General features: G+C 45.4%; 1 protein-coding gene across 2 annotated transcripts; it reads left to right on the top strand.

Moving 5' to 3' along the window:
- The first annotated feature begins 16,790 nt into the window (after window positions 1-16,790).
- On the top strand, window positions 16,791-19,859 carry MRPL11 (mitochondrial ribosomal protein L11). Of its 2 annotated transcripts, XM_082477474.1 has the most exons (5): window positions 16,808-17,159; window positions 17,535-17,630; window positions 18,055-18,148; window positions 18,233-18,392; window positions 19,584-19,859. In XM_082477474.1, the coding sequence occupies exons 1-5, from the start codon at window positions 17,037-17,039 to the stop codon at window positions 19,687-19,689; spliced, it is 579 nt and encodes a 192-aa protein (XP_082333600.1). In that variant the 5' UTR covers window positions 16,808-17,036; the 3' UTR covers window positions 19,690-19,859. The 2 variants fall into 2 exon arrangements, with proteins under 2 accessions (XP_082333601.1, XP_082333600.1); XM_082477475.1 differs by lacking the exon at window positions 18,233-18,392 and having other exon boundaries at window positions 16,791-17,159.
- The last annotated feature ends 914 nt before the right edge of the window (window positions 19,860-20,773 follow it).

Here is a 20,773-nt window from a genome sequence, read left to right as displayed (position 1 = left end):
TTCTGGGGACTCCCGGGTTCTCCTTGAGACCCTGGCGCCCCCTCCCCCACCGCGGTCTAGGACCTTCCCACTGGGCTGGAGGCCCCTTTCCCCACCTTAGGCCAGGGACTCTCCACCTCCTGCCCGAGAACTCGCCTCCCAGATGGGGAAGCCGCGGAATTAGAGGAGAGAGGCAGGGGCGGGAAGGAGATAGAAGGAAAATACTAGAGGAGGCGGAGGAGGGGGTGTGCGTCAGCAGGAAGGCAGAGGAAAGCCGCCGCGTTTGACTCCAGTCGCAGACCTGCCTCCCCCCCACAAGCTCGGCTGCTTTCTCGCTGTGCAACCTCCGGCTGACTCTGGGCCCCCCAGGTGTCTAGGAACACCTCCCTCTCTCCCGCCAGCTTGCACACACCACCTGAGATGCCGCAAAGGGGATGGGAACATTTTGGGGTTTGCAGTCCCCTCCGGTCCTGGGCTTGCAAGAGATCTCGTCTGTCAGTCTGTGCCAGGTGCTATGTGCTGTGCTTTGAACAAAATAAGCCCTTTAATTCTTGGGAGACAGGCACTATAATCACCCATTTTACAGATGAGAAAACAGAGATTTAGGAACCTGACTTGGTCGTGGTTATTTTCCTAGAAAGGGCCCAAGAGTGGATCTCAGCTATGTGACTCCAAAGTCTGGACTCCTAACTTCTATACCTTCTTGTTATGACTTGGGAAGGCTGGACAGCACTCAAGAGGTGCAGAGCCAGAGAGACCCAGAGATGCATCAGATAAGATCCCTAGAGCTCATTATCTCTTGGTCTGTTTGGGACTACAACCAAGAGCTGGGGAAGCCCAGAGGGTGGACCTTTAATTTGCATCTTTGGCGTGCATGTTTTATTGAGGAAATCAAGGAAGGCTGCACAGAGGAGGCCACCTTTGGCCCCAATCAAGAAGGATAAGTGAAAGTTTGCCCACACATTCCTGAGAGGGGACACACTTCCCCTCCGTCTCCCCAACTTGTTGCTTATGAAGCTGCCAGTCTCCACGACTCCTCCTGGGCCCCACCACATCCACACACACCACTAACTCCGCCACCTAAAAATAGTCCAAGATACCAACTGCTTTGCCAACTGTTCTGGGGCCCCAGCAGCCAGATGAAACAAGAAAGCAGCTGACAGCACACCCTTTGAGGACAAAATCACTCATTAATCAAAGAGAAACTCCCTGAGAGGCCACCACAGGGCAGGCTGGACTGCTGAGCTGCCGGCAGCAGGGCATACAAATCCTGCACCACAGGGTAGCTTCCATCCCTGACTGCCTATAGTATGCCCACCTGCATGCCAGGTATGCACAGCCATAATAGGACACAGGGACACTGGGACAGTCTTACTCCCCTTTGCACTCCCAGCTTCCAGCACGTTTTCTGCCAGAGCAGGCCCTCTGTGAACATGTACTGAATTACTATTAGAATTCCCAGTTTACAGATGAGAAAAGTGAGGCTGGAGGTGGGGGGCAGCCAGGTCACACAGCCAGGCAAGTATGGAACTGACGTTTGACCAGAGCCCCCGTGCTACGACCTGACACCAGACTGCAGGAAGGGCTAAGAGAGGTTGCAAGTCTTTGTCCCAGGAGGCAGAGATTTCTCCTGTGGTAGAGCACTGGGCTTGGAGCTGCATGGTGGGTACAGTCAGACCAGGAGGGACCTCTGGGAGCATGTGATGAGCCTGATTGAAGCATTGCATTGTCCAGGTCAGGGAGAGGAAGGGTGAGTTGGAACACCACCAACAGACACAGATTCTCAAGTCCCAGCCTTGGCTTCTGGCTCTAAGGCCCATGCTCTGTCCTAAGAACTCCAGCTTCGGAACTTCCCTGGTGGTCCAGTGGCAAAGGCTCCATGCTCCCAATGCAGGGGGGCCTGGGTTTGATCCCTGGTCAGGGAACCAGATCCCACATGCCGCAACTAAAAGATCCTGCGTGCTGCAACTAAGACCCGGTGCAGCCAAATAAATAAATAAATATTAAAAAAAAAAAAAAAAAAGAACTCCAGCTTCTTAATCTGCCTAGGCGTCACTTCCTGTATTTATAAAATGGGAATAATAATAGTACCTTCCTGAAGTGGGATAAAAATGTGCAGTATTGTTTTGAAAACCTTTTTGTTCAGCCCCTCCCTTCTCTCTTCAATCTAGATCTTGACCCTATTGCTTCTTTTTTTTGGCTGCGTTGGGTCTTAGGCGAGCGGGGGCTAATCTTTGCTGCGGTGTGTGGGCTTCTCACTGTGGTGGCTTCTCTTGTTGCAGAGCACGGGCTCTAGGCATGTGGGCTTCAGTAGTTGCAGCATGCAGGCTCAGTAGTTGTGGCACGTGGGCTCTAGAGCGCAGGCTCAGTAGTTGTGGCGCACCGGCTTAGTTGCTCCATGGCATGTGGGATCTTCCCGGACCAGGGCTCAAACCCGTGTCCCCTGCATTGGCAGGCGGATTCTTAACCACTGTGCCACCAGGGAAGTCCCGACCCTATTGCTTTTTAAAAAGGGGACAAAGAAAGGAACAAGATACAGCCTGTATTTCTTCAATTCTTGGGTTCAAGTGCCCAGAGATAGGGGTGGCATAAACATTTTGGAAGAATATTTGTGCATCTAGTGGAGAAAGGATGTTGAAAACAAACAAACGAACAAACAAACCAACAACAAACTCTTTCTGGGCTAAGAGATTTACAGAGGAATGGATAAGGAAGAGCTAAGATGCTGAGCTGTGCCTTTGAGGCCTTGTTGTAGATAGAAGCATGGGTCTGGGAAAAGACAGACCCCTCAGATAGATTTAAGGATCAAAACCCTATTCCTTCAGAGTCCAAACTTGATTGGATCAGCTTGTGGAACAATTTATGTTCTAGGACATTGTTGAAAACAATAGAGAACTCAGCTGGCAATGAGTGGAGTTTAACAGCTGGTTGTGGTCAGGGAAAGAGTCAGTCAAGGAGAGCTCTGCCCAACTCACTGTCATCCCAGGTGACTGCGGGCGGGCATGCAAACTGAGGACCAAGGACAGAGGCTTTAAACTCAGGCTGTGGGAAAGGGGGATGGACTTCACTAAAATAATCCACCCAGTCACTAAACAAGCAAATAACAATAGTAAGCCCTTGGGGGGTGGCGAATGCCAAGGTGCCACAATATATTATCTAAAATCTTCAGTTTCCGACAGGAAAGAATGACACATAGACTAGGAAAAAAAACAGGCAGGTGTTGTCAGGATGTGGGGAAATCGGCACCCTCACACACTGATTGTGGGATTGTAAAATGCTGCAGTCACTTGGGAAAATAGTCCAGCATTGCTTCCGACAGTTAAACATAGTTACCATGTGACCCAGCAATTCCACTCCTAGGGATAGGCCCAAGAGAAATGAAAACATATGTCCACACAAAAACTTTTACACACATGTTTATGGTAGCATTATTCATAATAGCCAAAATGTGGACAACCCAAGTGTTCATCAATTGTTGAATGGATAAACAAAATGTAGTATATCTATACAATGGAATATTATTCAGCCGTAAAAAGGAACAAAGTACTGATATATGCTACAACCTTGAAAACATTATGCTAAGTGAAAGAAGTCAGTCACAAAACACTGCATATTGTATGGTTTCATTTATAAGATATATCAGAATAGGAAAATCTATAGACAGAAAGTGGATTAGTGCTTATTTAGCCAGGGAGGGATGGTGGAATGAGGGGTGATAGCTAAAGTGTATGAGTTTCTCTTTGAGGTAATGAAAATGTTCCAAAATTGACTGTGGTGATGGTTACATGTATCCATGAACATACCAAAAACCACTAAGCTGTACACTTTAAATTGGTGAATTGTATGATATGTGAATTATATCTCAATATAGCTTTTACTAAAAAAGAACAAAATAGAACAAAACAAAACAAGCAAAAAAAAACCCAACATAACACTGAGCAAAAGAAGCTAAACAGCAGAATTCATACTCTATAATTATATAATTATATTGATTATATTAATTATATAATCATACTCTATAATTATATTGATATAAATCTCAAAAATAGTCCAAACTAAGCTATGTCAGTTCAAGATGCTTACTTTGGTAGTAAAACTAATTAGAAAGGCAAGGAAGTTAACACCATGAAAATCAGGCTGGAAGGAGAAGAGCGGGCGCTCCGGGGTGCTGTCTGGGGTGCTGTCCAGTTTGCTGTTTGGTGTCTCGACAGAGTGACACTCACCTGAGTGCTCATCTAATGTTTGTTAAGCTGTACATTTATGTTGTATGAGCTTTTGGTTTGTTTATTGTATTTTATAATAAAAATGTTAAAAATAAGATGAGTTGGTTCAGGGGTGTCCCTGGTGGCGCAGTGGTTAAGAATCCACCTGCCAGTGCAGGGGACACGGGTTTGAGTCCTGGTCTGGGAAGACCTCACATGCCGCGGAGCAACTGAGCCGGTGCACCACAACTACTGAGCCTGCACTCTAGAGCCCATGAGCCACAACTACTGAAGCCCACGTGCCACAACTACTGAAGCCCGTGCACCCAGAACCTGTGCTCCACAACGAGAGAAGCTACCACAATGAGAGGCCCATGCACCACAATGAACAGAAAAAGGTAATAGGAACATACATATTGATAATTTCCTTAAACGTGAATGGATTAAATACTCCAACCAAAAGACACAGTCCCACTGAATGGATACAAAAACAAGACCCATATATATGCTATCTACAAGAGACCCACTTCAGACCTAGGGACACATACAGACTGAAAGTGAGGGGATGGAAAAAGATATTCCATGCAAAAGGAAATCAAAAGAAAGCTGGAGTAGCAATACTCGTATCAGATAAAATAGACTTTAAAATAAAGAATGTTACAAGAGACAAGGACACTACACAATGATCAAGAGATCAATCCAAGAAGAAGATATAACAATTATAAATATATATGCACCCAACATAGGAGCACCTCAATACATAAGGCAACTGCTAACAGCTATAAAAGAGGAAATCGACAGTAACACAATAATAGTGGGGGACTTTAACACCTCACTTACACCAATGGACAGATCATCCAGGCAGAAAATTAATAAAGAAACACAAGCTTTAAATGGCACAATAGACCAGATAGATTTAATTGATATTTATAGGACATTCCATCCAAAAACAACAGGTTACACTTTCTTCTCAAGTGCACACGGAACATTCTCCAGGATAGATCACATCTTGGGTCACAGATCAAGCTTCGGTAAATTTAAGAAAACTGAAATCATATCAAGCATCTTTTCTGACCACAATGCTATGAGATTAGAAATCAATTACAGGGAAAAAATCGCAAAAAACACAAACACATGGAGGCTAAACAATACGTTACTAAATAACCAAGAGATCACTGAAGAAATCAAAGAGGAAATCAAAAAATACCTAGAGACAAATTACAATGAAAACACGACAATCCAAAACCTATGGGATGCAGCAAAAGCAGTTCTAAGAGGGAAGTTTATAGCAATCCAAGCCTACCTCAAGAAACAAGAAAAATCTCAAATAAACAATCTAACTTTACACCTAAAGGAACTAGAGAAAGAAGAACAAACGAAACCCAAAGTTAGTAGAAGGCAAGAAATCATAAAGATCAGAACAGAAATAAATGAAATAGAAACAAAGAAAACAATAGCAAAGATCAATAAAACTAAAATCTGGTTATTTGAGAAGATAAACAAAATTGATAAACCATTAGCCAGACTCATTAAGAAAAAGAGTGAGAGGACTCAAATCAATAAAATTAAAAATGAAAAAGGAGAAGTTACAACAGACACCACAGAAATACAGAACATCCTAAGAGACTAATACGAGCAACTCTATGCCAATAAAATGGACAACCTGGAAGAAATGGACAAATTCTTAGAAAGGTATAAGCTTCCAAGACTGAACCAGGAAGAAATAGAAAATATGAACAGACCAATCACAAGTAATGAAATTGAAACTGTGATTCAAAATCTTCCAACAAACAAAAGTCCAGGACCAGATGACTTCACAGGTGAATTCTACCAAACATTTAGAGAAGAGCTAACACCCATCCTTCTCAAACTCTTCCAAAAAATTGCAGAGGAAGGAACACTCCCAAACTCATTCTATGAGGCCACCATCACCCTGATACTAAAACCAGACAAAGATACTACAAAAAAAGAAAATTACAGACCAACATCACTGATGAATATAGATGCAAAAATCATCAACAAAATACTAGCAAACAGAATCCAACAACACATTAAAAGGATCATACACCATGATCAAGTGGGATTTATCCCAGGGATGCAAGGATTCTTCAATATACACAAATCAATCTATGTGATACACCATATTAACAATTTGAAGGATAAAAACCATATGATCATCTCAATAGATGCAGAAAAAGCTTTTGACAAAATTCAACACCCATTTATGATAAAAACTCTCCAGAAAGTGGGCATAGAGGGAACCTACCTCAACATAATAAAGGCCAAATATGACAAACCCACAGCAAACATCATTCTCAATGGTGAAAAACTGAAAGCATTTCCTCTAAGATCAGGAACAAGACAAGGATGTCCATTCTCACCACTATTATTCAACATAGTTTTGGAAGTCCTAGCCACGGCAATCAGAGAAGAAAAAGAAGTAAAAGGAATTCAAATTGGAAAAGAAGAAGTCAAACTGTCACTGTTTACAGATGACATGATACTATACATAGAGAATCCTAAAGATGCCACCAGAAAACTACTAGAGCTAATCAATGAACTTGGTAAAGTTGCAGGATACAAAATTAATGTACAGAAATCTCTTGCATTCCTATACACTAACAACGAAAGATCAGAAAGAGAAATTAAGGAAACAATCCCATTCACCATTGCAACAAAAAGAATAAAATACCTAGGAATAAACCTACCTAGGGAGACAAAAGACCTGTATGCAGAAAACTATAAGACACTGATGAAAGAAATCAAAGATGACACAAACAGACAGAGAGATATACCATGTTCTTGGATTGGAAGAATCAATATTGTGAAAATGACTATATTACCCAAAGCAATCTACAGATTCAATGCAATCCCTATCAAATTACCAGTGGCATTTTTTACAGAACTAGAACAAAAAAATCTTAAAATTTGTATGGAGACACAAAAGACCCCTAATAGCCAAAGCAGTCTTGAGGGAGGAAAACAGAGCTGGAGGAATCAGACTCCCTAGCTTCAGACTATGGTACAAAGCTACACTAATCAAGACAATATGGTACTGGCACAAAAACAGAAATATAGATCAATGGAACAGGATAGAAAGCCCATAGATAAACCCACACACCTGTGGTCAACTAATCTGTGACAAACGAGGCAAGGCTATACAATGGAGAAAAGACAGTCTCTTCAGTAAGTGGTGCTGGGAAAACTGGACAACTACATGTAAAAGAATGAAATTAGAACACTCCCTAACACCACACACAAAAATAAACTCAAAATGGTTTAGAGACCTAAATGTAAGACCGGACACTATAAAACTCTTAGAGGAAAACATAGGAAGAACGCTCTTTGACATAAATCACAGCAAGATCTTTTTTGATCCACCTCCTAGAGTAATGGAAATAAAAACACAAATAAAAAATGGGACCTAATGAAACTTAAAAGCTTTTGCAAAGCAAAGGAAACTACAAACAAGATGAAAAGACAACCCTCAGAATGGGAGAAAATATGTGCTAACGAATCAATGGACAAAGAATTAATCTCCAAAATATATAAACAGCTCATGCAGCTCAATATTAAAAAAACAAACAACCCAATCCAAAAATGGGTGGAAGACCTAAATAGACATTTCTCCAAAGAAGACATACAGATGGCCAAGAAGCACATGAAAAGCTGCTCAACATCACTAATTATTAGAGAAATGCAAATCAAAACTACAATGAGGTTATCACCTCACACCAGTTAGAATGGACATCATCAGAAAATCTACAAACAACAAATGCTGGAGAGGGTGTGGAGGAAAGGGAACCCTCTTGCACTGTTGGTGAGAATGTAAATTGATGCAGCCACTATGGAGAACAGTATGGAGGTTCCTTAAAAAACTAAAAATAAAATTACCATATGACCCAGCAATCCCACTACTGGGTATAGACCCAGAGAAAACCATAATTCAAAAAGACACATGCACCCCAATGTTCATTGCAGCACTATTTACAATAGCCAGGTCATGGAAGGAACCTAAATGCCCACTGACAGACAAATGGATAAAGAAGATGTGGTATATACATATATACATGTATACATATATACATATATACATATACATATATACATATATACATATACATATATACAATGGAATATTACTCAGCCATTAAAAGGAATGAAATTGGGTCATTTGTAGAGATGTGGATGGATCTAGAGACTGTCATACAGAGTGAAGTAAGTCAGAAAGAGAAAAACAAATATCTTAACGCATATATGTGGAACCTAGAAATATGGTACAGATGAACCGGTTTGCAGGGCAGAAATTGAGACACAGATGTAGAGAACAAATGTATGGACACCAAGGGGGGAAAGTGGAAGGGGGGTGGGAGGGGGTGGGTTGAATTGGGAGATTGGGATTGACATGTATACACTGATGTGTATAAAATTGATGACTAATAAGAACCTGCTGTATAAAAAAATAAAATAAAATTCAAAAATTCAAAAAAAAAAACTTAAAAAAATAAAAAGTTTCCACAACCTACTCCTTGGGTTCCATCATTTGCTAAAACTGCTCACATAACTCAGGAAAACAGTTTACTTATATGATTGCAGTTTATTACAAAGAATATTTCAAAGGGTACAAATGAACAGCCAGAAGGAAGAGATTGCACAGGGCAAGGTATGGGGATGGGCCATGGAGTTTCCAGGGACAAGACCCTCCCAGCAGCTTCACACGTTCACCAACAGGAAGTTCTCAGAACCCTGTCCTTTTGGGGTTTTATGGAGGCTTCATTAAGTAGGCATGATTGATTAAATCATTGGCTATCAGTGATTAAGTCAACTCTTTATCCCTTTTCCCCTACCCAGAGGTCAGAGGTTGGGGGATGGGTCTGAAAGTTCCAATCCTCTAGTCACGTGGTTGGTCTCCCTGGCAACCAGTCCCTATCCTATGGTTACCTAGGGGTTTTCAGAAAATCACCTCATTAACATAAAGCCACCAGTTGTTGAAAGGGGATTATTATGAATAACAAAAGACTCTCCTTTCACATTTATGGCTCTTATCACTTAGGAAATTCCAAGGGTTTTAGGAGCTCTGTACCAGGAACAGGGACAAAGACCTACCTGGATTCCACATCCACGGATTCAGCGAATCTGGAGCTGAAAGTATTTTTTTTTAGAAATTCCAGAAAGTTCCAAAAAGCAAAACTTAAATTAGCCTTGCACCAGCAACTATTTATATAATATTTACATTGTATTTACAACTACTTACATAGCATTTACATTGTATTAGGTACTATAAGTAAGTTAAAGTATATGGGAGGATGTGTGTACGCTATATGCAAACACTATGCCATTTTGTATAAGAGACTTGAACATCCTTGGATTTTGGTATCCGCGGAGGGGAGGGTGAGGTAGGGTGGAGGGGGCCTGAAACCAATCCCCGTGGATGCTGAGGGGCGATTGTATATATTCCTCATCATAAATCACAGTATCACAAAGAACAAGGAGGTCAGTGTGGCTGGAGTGGAATGAGGGAGGGAGGGAGGAGAAGGGCCTTATAGGGCAGATAAGGAATTAGGATTTCAGTTGGGTTCCAGTGGGAAGTCACTGGAGTAGGTGAGTGGCATGATGACTTTGGGGTGACAAAACCTGACAAGCTTTAGAAAGACCCCTTTTGGCTGCTGAAGGAGGGCCTGCAGAGGAGCCAAAGTGGAAGCAGACACCTGTTGGAGGCTGTTCTCATCCAGGTGAAAGATTTTGGTGCTGAGACTAGGGTCACAGAGGTGGAAGTATTCGAGCAGGCAGTTAGCTAGATATGAACAGAGAAAGGGGAGCACAGGCCAGGTCCAGAATGACAGGGGTCCTAGAGGCCAACAAAGAAAGAGAGAATCTCTGGCATCTGAATGTAACCTTTTGCTCACTATCCCCTCATTACAATAAAATTAGCCTTGCAAATAAGAAGTACCCATCACACACCATGACACCTGTGTTGCACCAAGAAGTACCCATGAAGACGCCATGACACTTCCGATCAAGACCAAATAAGGGTAAAAATCCCTCCTCCCCTTGGGAAGGTGGAACTGGGATGAAATTCAGGCAATATGAACCAAAACCCCTCCCTACTCAATGAATATTCTGCCCAGTCATTTTCACACCCCGTATAACCAGCTTGCCAAAGAAACTCAGGGCAGCTGCTCGCCTGAGCCTGCCTGCTCTCCCTCCTGAGAGTGTACTATTGCTTAATAAATCCTCGCTTTGCTTTGTTGGCCTCCGTGTCTCATCTCTGAATTCTTTCTGTGACGAGACAAGAACCTACTCTCTGGTAACCAAAGTAGAGGAGGTAATATATGCAAGGATCGTTGCATTTGCCCCACAAGTATTTCCCAAAGACCTCACCACATAGACCCGCCAGGTGCTAGGTCGGGCATTGGACTTGTTTGAAAAACAAGACAACAGGCCCAAAGTGGAGTCACTTATGCTAAGTCTCACATCACCAGACTTAATTACAATATCCACTCTCCCAGAATCTTAAACCAGTCAACAGAAATCACCTGATCGGCACTAGTGAGACCCCTGATAGATCCCTACCGTCCCCTAAAGGAAGGTGACCTTGCAATAACCAACCCACTTTTTTGCCTCTTATAACCTCCTTGTTCCTGCTCCTTTCTGCCTATAGAAGTCCTTCATTTTGTACTGCTCCTCTGAGCCCCTTTCTATCTGCTAGATTGGATGCTGCCCAATTTGAATGATATTATGCTCAAATAAACTCTTAAAAATTTTAATATGCCTTAGTTTATTTTGCAGCAGAAACACAGAAATGAACAAGGTGTGACATTATTTTTGACGGTCATCCAGGCCACTGCAATGACTTTCTATATATTTTGACCATGAGCAAGTAAGAAAAACATTTTCAGGAATTCCCTGGCGGTCCAGTGGTTAGGACTCGGCGCTTCCACTGGCCGGGGCCTGGGTGTGATCCCTGGTAGGGGAATAGCGAGGCCAAGAAAAAGAAAATGAGTTACAACTAACTTAAAAAAAAAAAAAAAAAAAAATACATTTTCATTGTGGCCCAACACACACACAAGGGAAACACAGGTTCCATGAGATAATAACGTACCTTTACTCCGTGTGATGTACTCTGCTATTTTCTGTTTTGTTCTTTTTTGTTAAAAATGCTGGTTGAACTCACAAAATCAATTTCATAACCCACTTATAGGTCACAACCCTAGTTTGAAATAAGCCCTGCTTAAGAGCAAGAGGTCAGCAGGTCTGGTTTCTCCTGAGGCCTCCCCCCATGACTTACAGGTGGCCCCCTTCTCCCTGCGTCTTCACATGGTCTTTTCTCTGCACACGCATCCCTGCTGTCTCTCTACGTGTCCAAATTTCCTCTTAAAGGACACCAGTCAGATTGGATTAAGGCCTCATTTTGACTTCATCACCCCTTTAAAGGCCCTATTTCCATATACAGTCACATTTTGAGGTAGTGGGGGTTAGGCCTGCAACATATTACTTTCAGGGGGAGATAATTCATCCCATAACAGTCACCTTCCTGAGGTGGAGGCAGGCAGAGGGAGCCAAGAAGAAAAGGGGAGAAAGAGTATCCAGGTACGTATATGCACAGACAGGAGGGCACAGGGTGACAGGGAAGGGTGTGCGCACTGGTGTGACTGGATGGTAGGTGTGAGGTAGGGAGCAGCAGGTTAGAGAGGTTAGTGGGGCCTTGAATCCCATCTACACCAACAAGTGTAGACTTTAGCTTGTAGGGTAAGGAGTCTCAGCAGGGTCCCCTGGGCTCTGTGAAAAGTACAGGTACCCCTGGATGGAGAATCCCAGGAAGATGCATTTTAATGAGTGTCTCACATGGACGGAGAGCTACACTGTAGGGAAAAGAAGCTGTAGGTGGCAATGACAAGCTTTACACAAGGGCCAAGTTGGAGAGGCTAGATTGGAGGGGCAAGAATGGAGGCAGAGAGCCCATAGAGGGGCCCATAGAGCATCCAGCCCAGGAAAGATGAAGGCTGAAACTGACAATAATAATCGTTAACTTCCATAGAGTGCTTACCATAGGCCCTGTGCCAGCCTGAGCCAAGCACCCAACCTGGCTAATCTCACTGAATTCTCTCAACGGTCCTGTCTGGTAGGTATCTTCATTATTCTTATTTCACAGTTGAGAAAACTGAGGCCCAGAGAGGTGAAGGGACTTGCCTGAATTCACATAGCTGGCGAGAAGTGTGTGTGTGTGTCGGGAGAGTGAGAACCTGGCTGTCAGCCCTACTCTCTGGGCAGCCACAGAGGGGATGGCAGAATAGGTGGAAGCTGTAGGGACATAAGTGGGCGGGACTTGTGGACAATTTGAATGTGGGGCCTTAGGGAGGGGGCGGACTCTATGCGGGTAGTTCTAGGTCCCTAACGCCCCACGTCTGCAATCAAAGTTGACGGGAGCCCTGGCAATTCCCTGGAGGTCCAGTGGTTAGGACTTTGTGCTCTCACTGCCAGGGGCCCAGGGTTCGATCTCTGGTCAGGGAACTAAGATCCCTCAAGCTGCGCCGTGTGGCCAAAAAAAAGAAAAAAGGAAAAAAAAAAGTTGAAGGGAGCGCAGCCAACTCCTTCTCTCTCTGCCTTCCCCCTTCTCTGGCTGCTCCTCCAAGATGCCCCTGGGCGCCCCCAGGGTACCAGGCATGGCGCCAAGCGTTGTTTGTGTGTGACAGGTACAGATCTCGGTCCACACTTCCTGCGTGTAAAATGCAGAACTTTACTTTTCTTTAACTCAACTTCATCTCTGTTTCCATTGATGGAAATTCAGAATCCCTTCCCTTTCCCCCAGCAGGATGCACCCGGCACCCAATGCTGTCTGTTCACACAGGTCCCCATTGAGATGGCCTGACGGGACCCGCGCCCTGAGAAGGCCTCCACACTGTCAGCCTTTGCCTGCAGGACTGGTGGCTTCCTGCTCTCTTCCTGTCACGCTTCAAAGCATAGGAGCTTTTCTGCCACACAAGGACACAGGCATTTCTGCCAAGCCTTCCATGGTCACTGCACAGCCGCTCCCTCCCCGGGTCTTGCTGCTTCCCTGGGGAATGGGAGTAGCCACCCCCTACTCCTGCCCTCACCTGCTTTTCTGGGATTCATTAACCCACCTGAGAAGCAGGCTATGGGCTTTTCCAGCTGGGACCTTCTACATCCCTCTACTTGTCACTCTATCCCTCTTGCCTCTTTCCTCTTGCAGCCCAGTGAATCTTTGATATTGTGTACTTTGGGGGTCTGCAAAGCCCCCACCCACAAATATTTTGTCCAGGCTTTTCCATTTTCCGTGAGATACAGTCTCAGTTTTAGCTTGATCTCCACTTTCTCATTTCCTTTTTCTCTGACTCTTCTCCTGCAGCTGCAGGGATGCCTCACTCTCCTGCTCTTCCTCCCAACTCTGTAACTGCTCCTTCTCCGTTTCCTTTGCTCACTTCTTCTCTTCTTTTCACTCTTTATTTTTTTATTTATTTTAATTAATTTATTTATTTTTGGCTGTGTTGGGTCTTCGTTGCTGCGTATAGGCTTTTCTCTAGTTGCAATGAGTGGGGGCTACTCTTCGTTGTGGTGTGTGGACTTCTCATTGCGGTGGCTTCTCTTGTTGCAGAGCGCAGGCTCTAGAGCACAGGCTCAGTAGTTGTGGCGCACAGGCTTAGTGTCTCCGCGACATGTGGGATCTTCCCGGACCAGGGCTCGAACTCGTGTCGCCTGCATTGGCAGGCGGAATCTTAACCACTGCGCCACCAGGGAAGTCCCTTCACTCTTTATTTTGTTTTATTTATTTTTAAAAAATCTTTGGCCGCACCACGCAGCATATGGGATCTTACTTAGTTCCCCGACCAGGGATCGAATCTGTACCCCCTGCAGTGGAAGTGAGGAGTCTTAACCGCTGGACCGATGAGGAAGTCACTCTTCTTTTCACTCTCTAAATGCGAGTTCTCTTGTCGTCTCTTCTCTCCACCCCAGGCAATCTCACTCCTGGCCCTGGCCTCAAAGACTACCAGTCTCTGTGTTACAGAAGCCAGTGTTCCTGTCTGCTTCTCTCCCAGATCATACCCTTCAGATGGGTGTCACACAGACACACCCAAACTCAACTCATTGTCTTCTACCTGAACCTACAACTCCTGTGTCTCCAGCGTTAAAAGTGAAAGGCCTAATCATTCATTTGCATGATTATTCAGGCCAGAATTCCGGGCATCACTTGTGATGCTTCTCTCCCCCTCCTTCCACAAATTACCCATCAAGCACTAACTTCTGCTGATTTGTGTGGCAGCCTAGGGAATGGTCAAGTGCACGAATCCTTAGAGCCAAACAGTCTGGGTTCAAATCCTGACACTGCCACTTTCTAGCAGTGTAAGTTTGGAAAAGTAACTTAACCTCTCTGTGATTCATTTTCCTCATTATAAAGTGGGCATAATAATAGCACCTATACCTCATAGGATTGCAATGAGATTTAAATGAGTTACTCTTGGACTTCCCTGGTGGCACAGTGGTTAAGAATCTGCCTGCCAATGCAGGGGACACGGGTTCGAGCCCTGGTCCGGGAAGATCCCACATGCCGCGGAGCAACTAAGCCCGTGTGCCACAACTACTGAGCCCTGTGCCACAACTACTGAAGTCCACGCGCCTAGAGCCCATGTTCCGCAACAAGAGAAGCCACTGCAATGAGAAGCCCGCACACCGCAATGAAGAGCAGCCCCCATTCACCGCAACTAGAGAAAGCCTGCGTGCAGCAACGAAGACACAACGCAGCCAAAAATAAATAGATAAATAAATTTATTTTTTTTTAAATGAGATACTCTTCATAAAGATGAACACACTTCATACTACACAAGCATTTGTTGACTAAGATAAACTCTATATTCTAAGTATCTCTTGGATTGGTCCCAAGCTACCATTATCTCTACACCATCTTACTGCCCTGACCTAATGGGTCTCACTGCATCCAATCCCTGCTCTCCTCCAATCCCTCTACACATCCAAGCCAGGGTCACCTTTTCAAAATGCAAATATGATGCAAATACTTAACACTCTTCAATGGCTTCCTACTGCACAGCCTGCACTCCTTAGCAAGCTGGCAAGGCCTGTGAGATCGGGTCCTCACTCACCTGTCCGGGCTCATCTTCGCCACTGAACACTCTGGCCTCCCACATATCCAAACGCAGACTAGGGAGTTGCTTCCTTATAATCCGTAAGAGCTGGAATAATCAAAACTGTCCTTTCATTGACAGGAAGTGGAAATTGCACCCAATGAAGCCCAATTTGTGCCAGGCCACATTCTTGGCTCCCTGAGCACCTGCCATGCCCATTTGCTTCCTGATTCCTTCATTCAGGAAGGATTTATTTCTTTATTTGTAAATCAATTTGTAAATATAGGGTGGGTGATGTGGGGCACCCAGAGATACATCCTACCCAGCTTGGCTTGCTCTGGGCCAAGCCCTCTTCTATGTGCTTTACCTGAATTAACTAATTTCCTGTGAGGTAGGTACTATATTCAGCCCCATGTTACTAGTGAGGAAACGGAAGCACGGGGAGGTTAATTACTATGCCCTAGGTTTTACAGCTAGTAAATCAAAGAGCCTTCTTGGTACCAGAGTCTTGAGAAGGGTAATGAGGCTGAGCGTTATAAGAACCTGATAGACTTCAGAGACAGGAGCAATCACATTTACTTAGTGGGAGTCCAATGCGAAGGCAGAATAAAAAGTTTATGTGTCTCACAGTTTACAGTGTGGTTTTACATGGATCATATCATTTTACATGGATTATATCATTTAACCAGGGATTACAGCAGTACAGACTTGTGGTAAACAGAACAAGGTCTAGAATCAGATAATCTTATATTTCTTTCCCAGCCCTGCCACATACAGGGTAGGTGTTTTAGGGCCTCTTTTTGTGCCTCAATTTCTCATTTGTAAAGGGGGGTATATAATAAAACAATTTACCTCATGCCATTGTGAGGATTAAATGAGATAATAATGCTCTTAGCACAGTGCCTGACATGTAGCAAATGCTAAAAATAATAATAACAACAATAATAATAAGATGCTGGCTTATTTTATTGGACACAGGTGATGTATCAACTACGTTCTGGGCCTCTTAAGCCTCACAGAGCTCTGCAAGGTTTTGTCCTTATTGTACAGTGAAGAGCACGTGCTGACTAGGTGTCAGGTATTGTTCTAAAGCACTTTGTTGACTCAATCCTCACAACAATCCCAGGGGTAGGTACTACCTATTGTAATCCTCCTTGTACAGAGGGGGAAACTGAGCATAAATTAAATAAGTTGATCAAGTTCACAGCCAGCAAGACAAGCAACCAGGCAGTTTACTTCCAAGGTCCGTACTCTTAACCATCTTCCCTTTCAACAACAGGTGAAGAAACAGGCTCAGAAAGTGAAGAGATCCCCACTCCTAAAAAGGAGCTCTAAGCTATTTTCCAACCCAGGGATTATCACCATGTCCAGCAGATGGCGCCCCAGGACATAGCAAGCTGTGGGATTCGCATACGCGGTCAAAACTACCATACCCACAATGCAGTGCGGATATTAAGGGCCACCTGCCAGTTTAGCTGTCTGAGGCACTGCCTGTGTGCTCTCCAGGAGGAACTTGTGTATCTGAGACATTCGGGTCCTTCCTCAATCTTAAGGCAGCAAGTTAAAAGTTTTTTCCGCTTCATCTCAACCTCCTTGTCTTACTGGTTGGAGAGCGGAAGGACTGAATCAACGCTATTTGTTGGCTTCATTTGCCTTACCCTAACGTGAGGACCCTTGACCTTTAACCCAAGGTGGCGGCGCCGGGAGCTTTAGCTCTTGCTGTGGACTTGAGATGAACTAAGGCCGGGAACTCCGCCTCATGTCGAAGCTAAGCCGGGCCACTCGGGCCCTCAGGAAGCCCGAGGCCGGCGGCGTGATCCGGACCATCGTGCGGGCAGGCCAGGCCATGCCCGGGCCCCCACTAGGCCCCGTCCTGGGTCAGGTGCAGCCGCGGCAGGAACCTGGCGTGGGAGGCGTTGGAGGATGGGAGCTAGTACGCGGGTGGCGGGTGCGGGCTGGGCCAGGGAGGCCTCGGTTCAAAACGCGGCTCTGCTGCCCACACGTTTTATGTGCTTGGGTTAGTTACACAGCCTCTTCGAAGTTCGGCTTTCTCTGTTCTTCGTCAACGAGCTGTTGTAAGGCTAGAGAGGCATGAAACATACGAATCATCTGGCACGTAGAATGGTAGTTGGATCTGGATAGAGAAAAGAGAATGGGAGCTTAGGGAAGGGAAGACGGAGGAGAGAATGGATGGAGCCTCCGGGGGAAAGGAAGCCGTCCCTTCCTCCTCACGCTGACCCCTATGCCTCCCTCACAGCGAGGCGTTTCCATCAACCAGTTCTGTAAGGAGTTCAACGAGAAGACCAAGGACATCAAAGAAGGCATTCCTCTGCCTACCAAGATTTTTGTGAAGGTGAGGAGTCGAGACTCTGATCCCCAGTTTCCTTCTCATTCTCCCCAGGCCCTGGAGCTGGTCACCTGGGGTTGCTACTCTGCTCATAACTTGGGGCAAGTGTTTTCCTGTTACCCGCCCCCACTTTCCCCATTTATACCGTAGAGACTAGGTCATATCTTTCCTGAACCCGTGCTGCCGTATTGCAGATCTTTCCTTTGTCCCTCCAACTTGCTGGGGCTTCCAGAGCAGAGTTGGACCTGGAATAGAAGGGACAGGGATGTTTGTTGCAGATTTGTTTCTTCTGTGGTTTTGTTGTTAGTTAAAGGGAAGGAAGGTGAGCTGAGGGAGTGGGGGTACAGGAAGTTAGAAGTTCCCTGGGCTGGGGCAGCAGGGGTTGGGGGAGGTGGGAAGAAAGATTCTCATGTTTCTTTTTTCCGTTCAGCCTGACAGGACATTTGAAATCAAAATTGGCCAACCCACTGTTTCCTACTTCCTGAAGGCAGCTGCTGGGATTGAGAAGGGGGCCCGGCACACAGGTAAGGGGCAGGGTGGGCATCCGGGTTTCTGGGCTCTGGAAGGAAGCAGTGACACCTGAAGGGCTATTTGTTCCTTGCTCCCAGGGAAAGAGGTGGCAGGCCTAGTGACACTGAAGCACGTGTATGAGATCGCCCGTGTCAAAGCTCAGGATGACGCCTTCGCCCTGCAGGATGTGCCCCTGTCCTCTGTTGTCCGCTCTATCATTGGCTCTGCCCGTTCCCTGGGCATTCGTGTGGTGAAGGAGTGAGTTTCCGGGGGAAGCTCAGTGTGAGGGGAGGGCCTGGAAAGTTCTTGACTCTGGGACAAAGCTGAGGGCCCAGTGAGTGGGAGAGTCAGCTTCTGAGTTAATGGATCTTAGATTCTTGGGAGTGGGGAGCCTCATTCATTCATTTGGGATATACTTGTTAAGTACCTATCATGTGTTAGGCGTTGTTCTGGACACTGGATGCAGCTAGGAAGGAGGTAGCCGTGCTTGACCTTGCTTTCTAAGGAGCTCACAGTCCAGAGATGGAGGTAGACCCATAAATGGAGCAGTACACTGCCAGGGGGTCAGCGCTGATAAAAGGAACTACAGGTATCTTCAGAACAGGGAGTAGGTTGCCTGGTGTGTCAGTGAAGGCTTTGCAGAGCAGTTGACATCTAAGCAGAGCCCTGGGAAGTGAGGTCAAGGACTGGGGCAAGCGTTCCGAGAAGTAGAAAAGTCCTTGTGAAAGGTGTAAGGTGAAGGAATGGAGCAAAGAAGTTCAGTGTGGTCTGGGTATATAATACTAGAGGCAGAATGGGACATAGTAGGACGTAGGAGCCAAACAGGGACTAGTTGATTCTCAAATTCAGACTTGATTCTGAGGCCAACAGCAGGCCGCCTCATGGGGCTTCGGATGGCCTCAGAAATTGTTTCCTTGAAGTGAGATGTAGGGTGGGAGAGCCTCTGGCCAGACCACAGCAGGGGCAACACTCAGCCCTTCGCTGGCCTCTTGCTGCTGGTGTCACACCCCATGCAAAGGCTGACGGTTGGTTGTTTCCCAAGAGGAGTGGGATTAAGCGTGGCACAGGGATAGACTTTACTTTGCTCAGATCTTTACTTGTATTGGAAGTACAGAAGTGAGTGAATCTGATCCTTGCTCTGAAAGAGATAATCATGCACCACCTGATGACTTCATTTTACAAAACGTTTTGGGGCGCAGAGGAAGGGCACGTTAATTTGGACTAGGGTGTAGCTGTACTCGTCCTCGAAAGATGAGTAGGGCCTTAAGAAAGGAGTAAAAGGCAGAGGTGATAGTGGGGTGGCAATTCTGGCAGAGGAAACAGATGAGCAAAGGTATGGGGGCTGGGGCGTCCAGGAGGGGAGAGGGGTTCTGAGACAGTGACATGGTGCTGTGAGCTCCCCACCAGTGACTGGCCCTTCACTTACCGTCTGTTTTTCTGTACCTGTAGCCTCAGTTCAGAAGAGCTGGCAGCTTTCCAGAAGGAGCGAGCCCTGTTCCTGGCTGCTCAGAAAGAGGCAGATTTGGCAGCCCAGGCAGAAGCTGCCAAGAAGTGACCCCTGTCCCCCACCCTCCAGGATTTTGAAAGGGGCCAGTTGGGAAGGCTGGGCCAGAGGGGAGGAAGGGAGGTCACATCAACCCAATTATATTTTTCTGACTTTAAATTATGTATTTTTGCACGTGTGGTTATATCAAAGGATCAAACGTGAATAAACATCTTTTGTCACCCACTGTCAGTTTCTGCCTTGGGACCCCAGAGAAAGGGACCAGTACTGACAGTAGCCACCATGGACAGACAAAAGCTGCCCTAGGAAGTAGGGGTCTTCATGCCATTCCTCAGATGTGTGATCTGAGGCTCGTCGAAGCAGAGCAACTGCCCAGGATCTGAATTGGCAGGGGTAGCAGAAAATCCTATGTTTTCCCATTTTCCAGGGGTGAGAGAAAGGGCAAGGTAGGTGGGGGCATGTATGCTGGACTTGGGTGTACAGAGGCAGCAGATGTTGTTTCTGCTTCCATCAGAAATGTCTCCTATCTCTTGGGGACTTGCCACCTCAACAGAAACAGAACCCTTTGGGGACTTCAGGTCACAGCCCCAAGCGGGGTTGCTACATGGAGTGCCCTGGATCCCAAGGGCTACTTCAGGCCCCTCTATTAAGCTGACCCTGGCTCTGAGTCAGGTGATATCTGAATGTGAATTATTGTGGGGTTTAGGGCTACAGACCCATGGAAGAAGCAAAGCATCAGTAGGTACCTGCCCATGGTGGGAGAAGTCCTTGGGAAGCCCTGGCCTTTTGTTTTCCCATTAGTCATAATATCAAGGACTATTGTCCTCTTAGAGAAGAGAGGAGGAGTTGGGGGAAAAATGGGATTCACATTTACTAAGCACCTGTTATGTGCTAGGTACTTGGTTTTACACCGAGAAGATTTGGAAAGCATAGAAAAAACCCTACAAGAAAAGAAAAGCCTCAAGTAATCCCCTCACCTAGATGAGATTCCTGCCAATATTGTGGTATATATCTTTTCCTTTTTTTTTTTTTAGTTATTTCTGAGATACACATTTTAAAGTAATAACTGGAATTATGACTTATAACATTATACCAGAACATATAAGATTTTTAGAAATTTCGTGTACTGATATAT

This window comes from Balaenoptera physalus, assembly GCF_965194825.1.
Source record: "Balaenoptera physalus genome assembly, chromosome: 10".
Classification (NCBI taxonomy): domain Eukaryota; kingdom Metazoa; phylum Chordata; class Mammalia; order Artiodactyla; family Balaenopteridae; genus Balaenoptera; species Balaenoptera physalus.
This window is presented reverse-complemented; position numbering and strand designations above follow the sequence as displayed.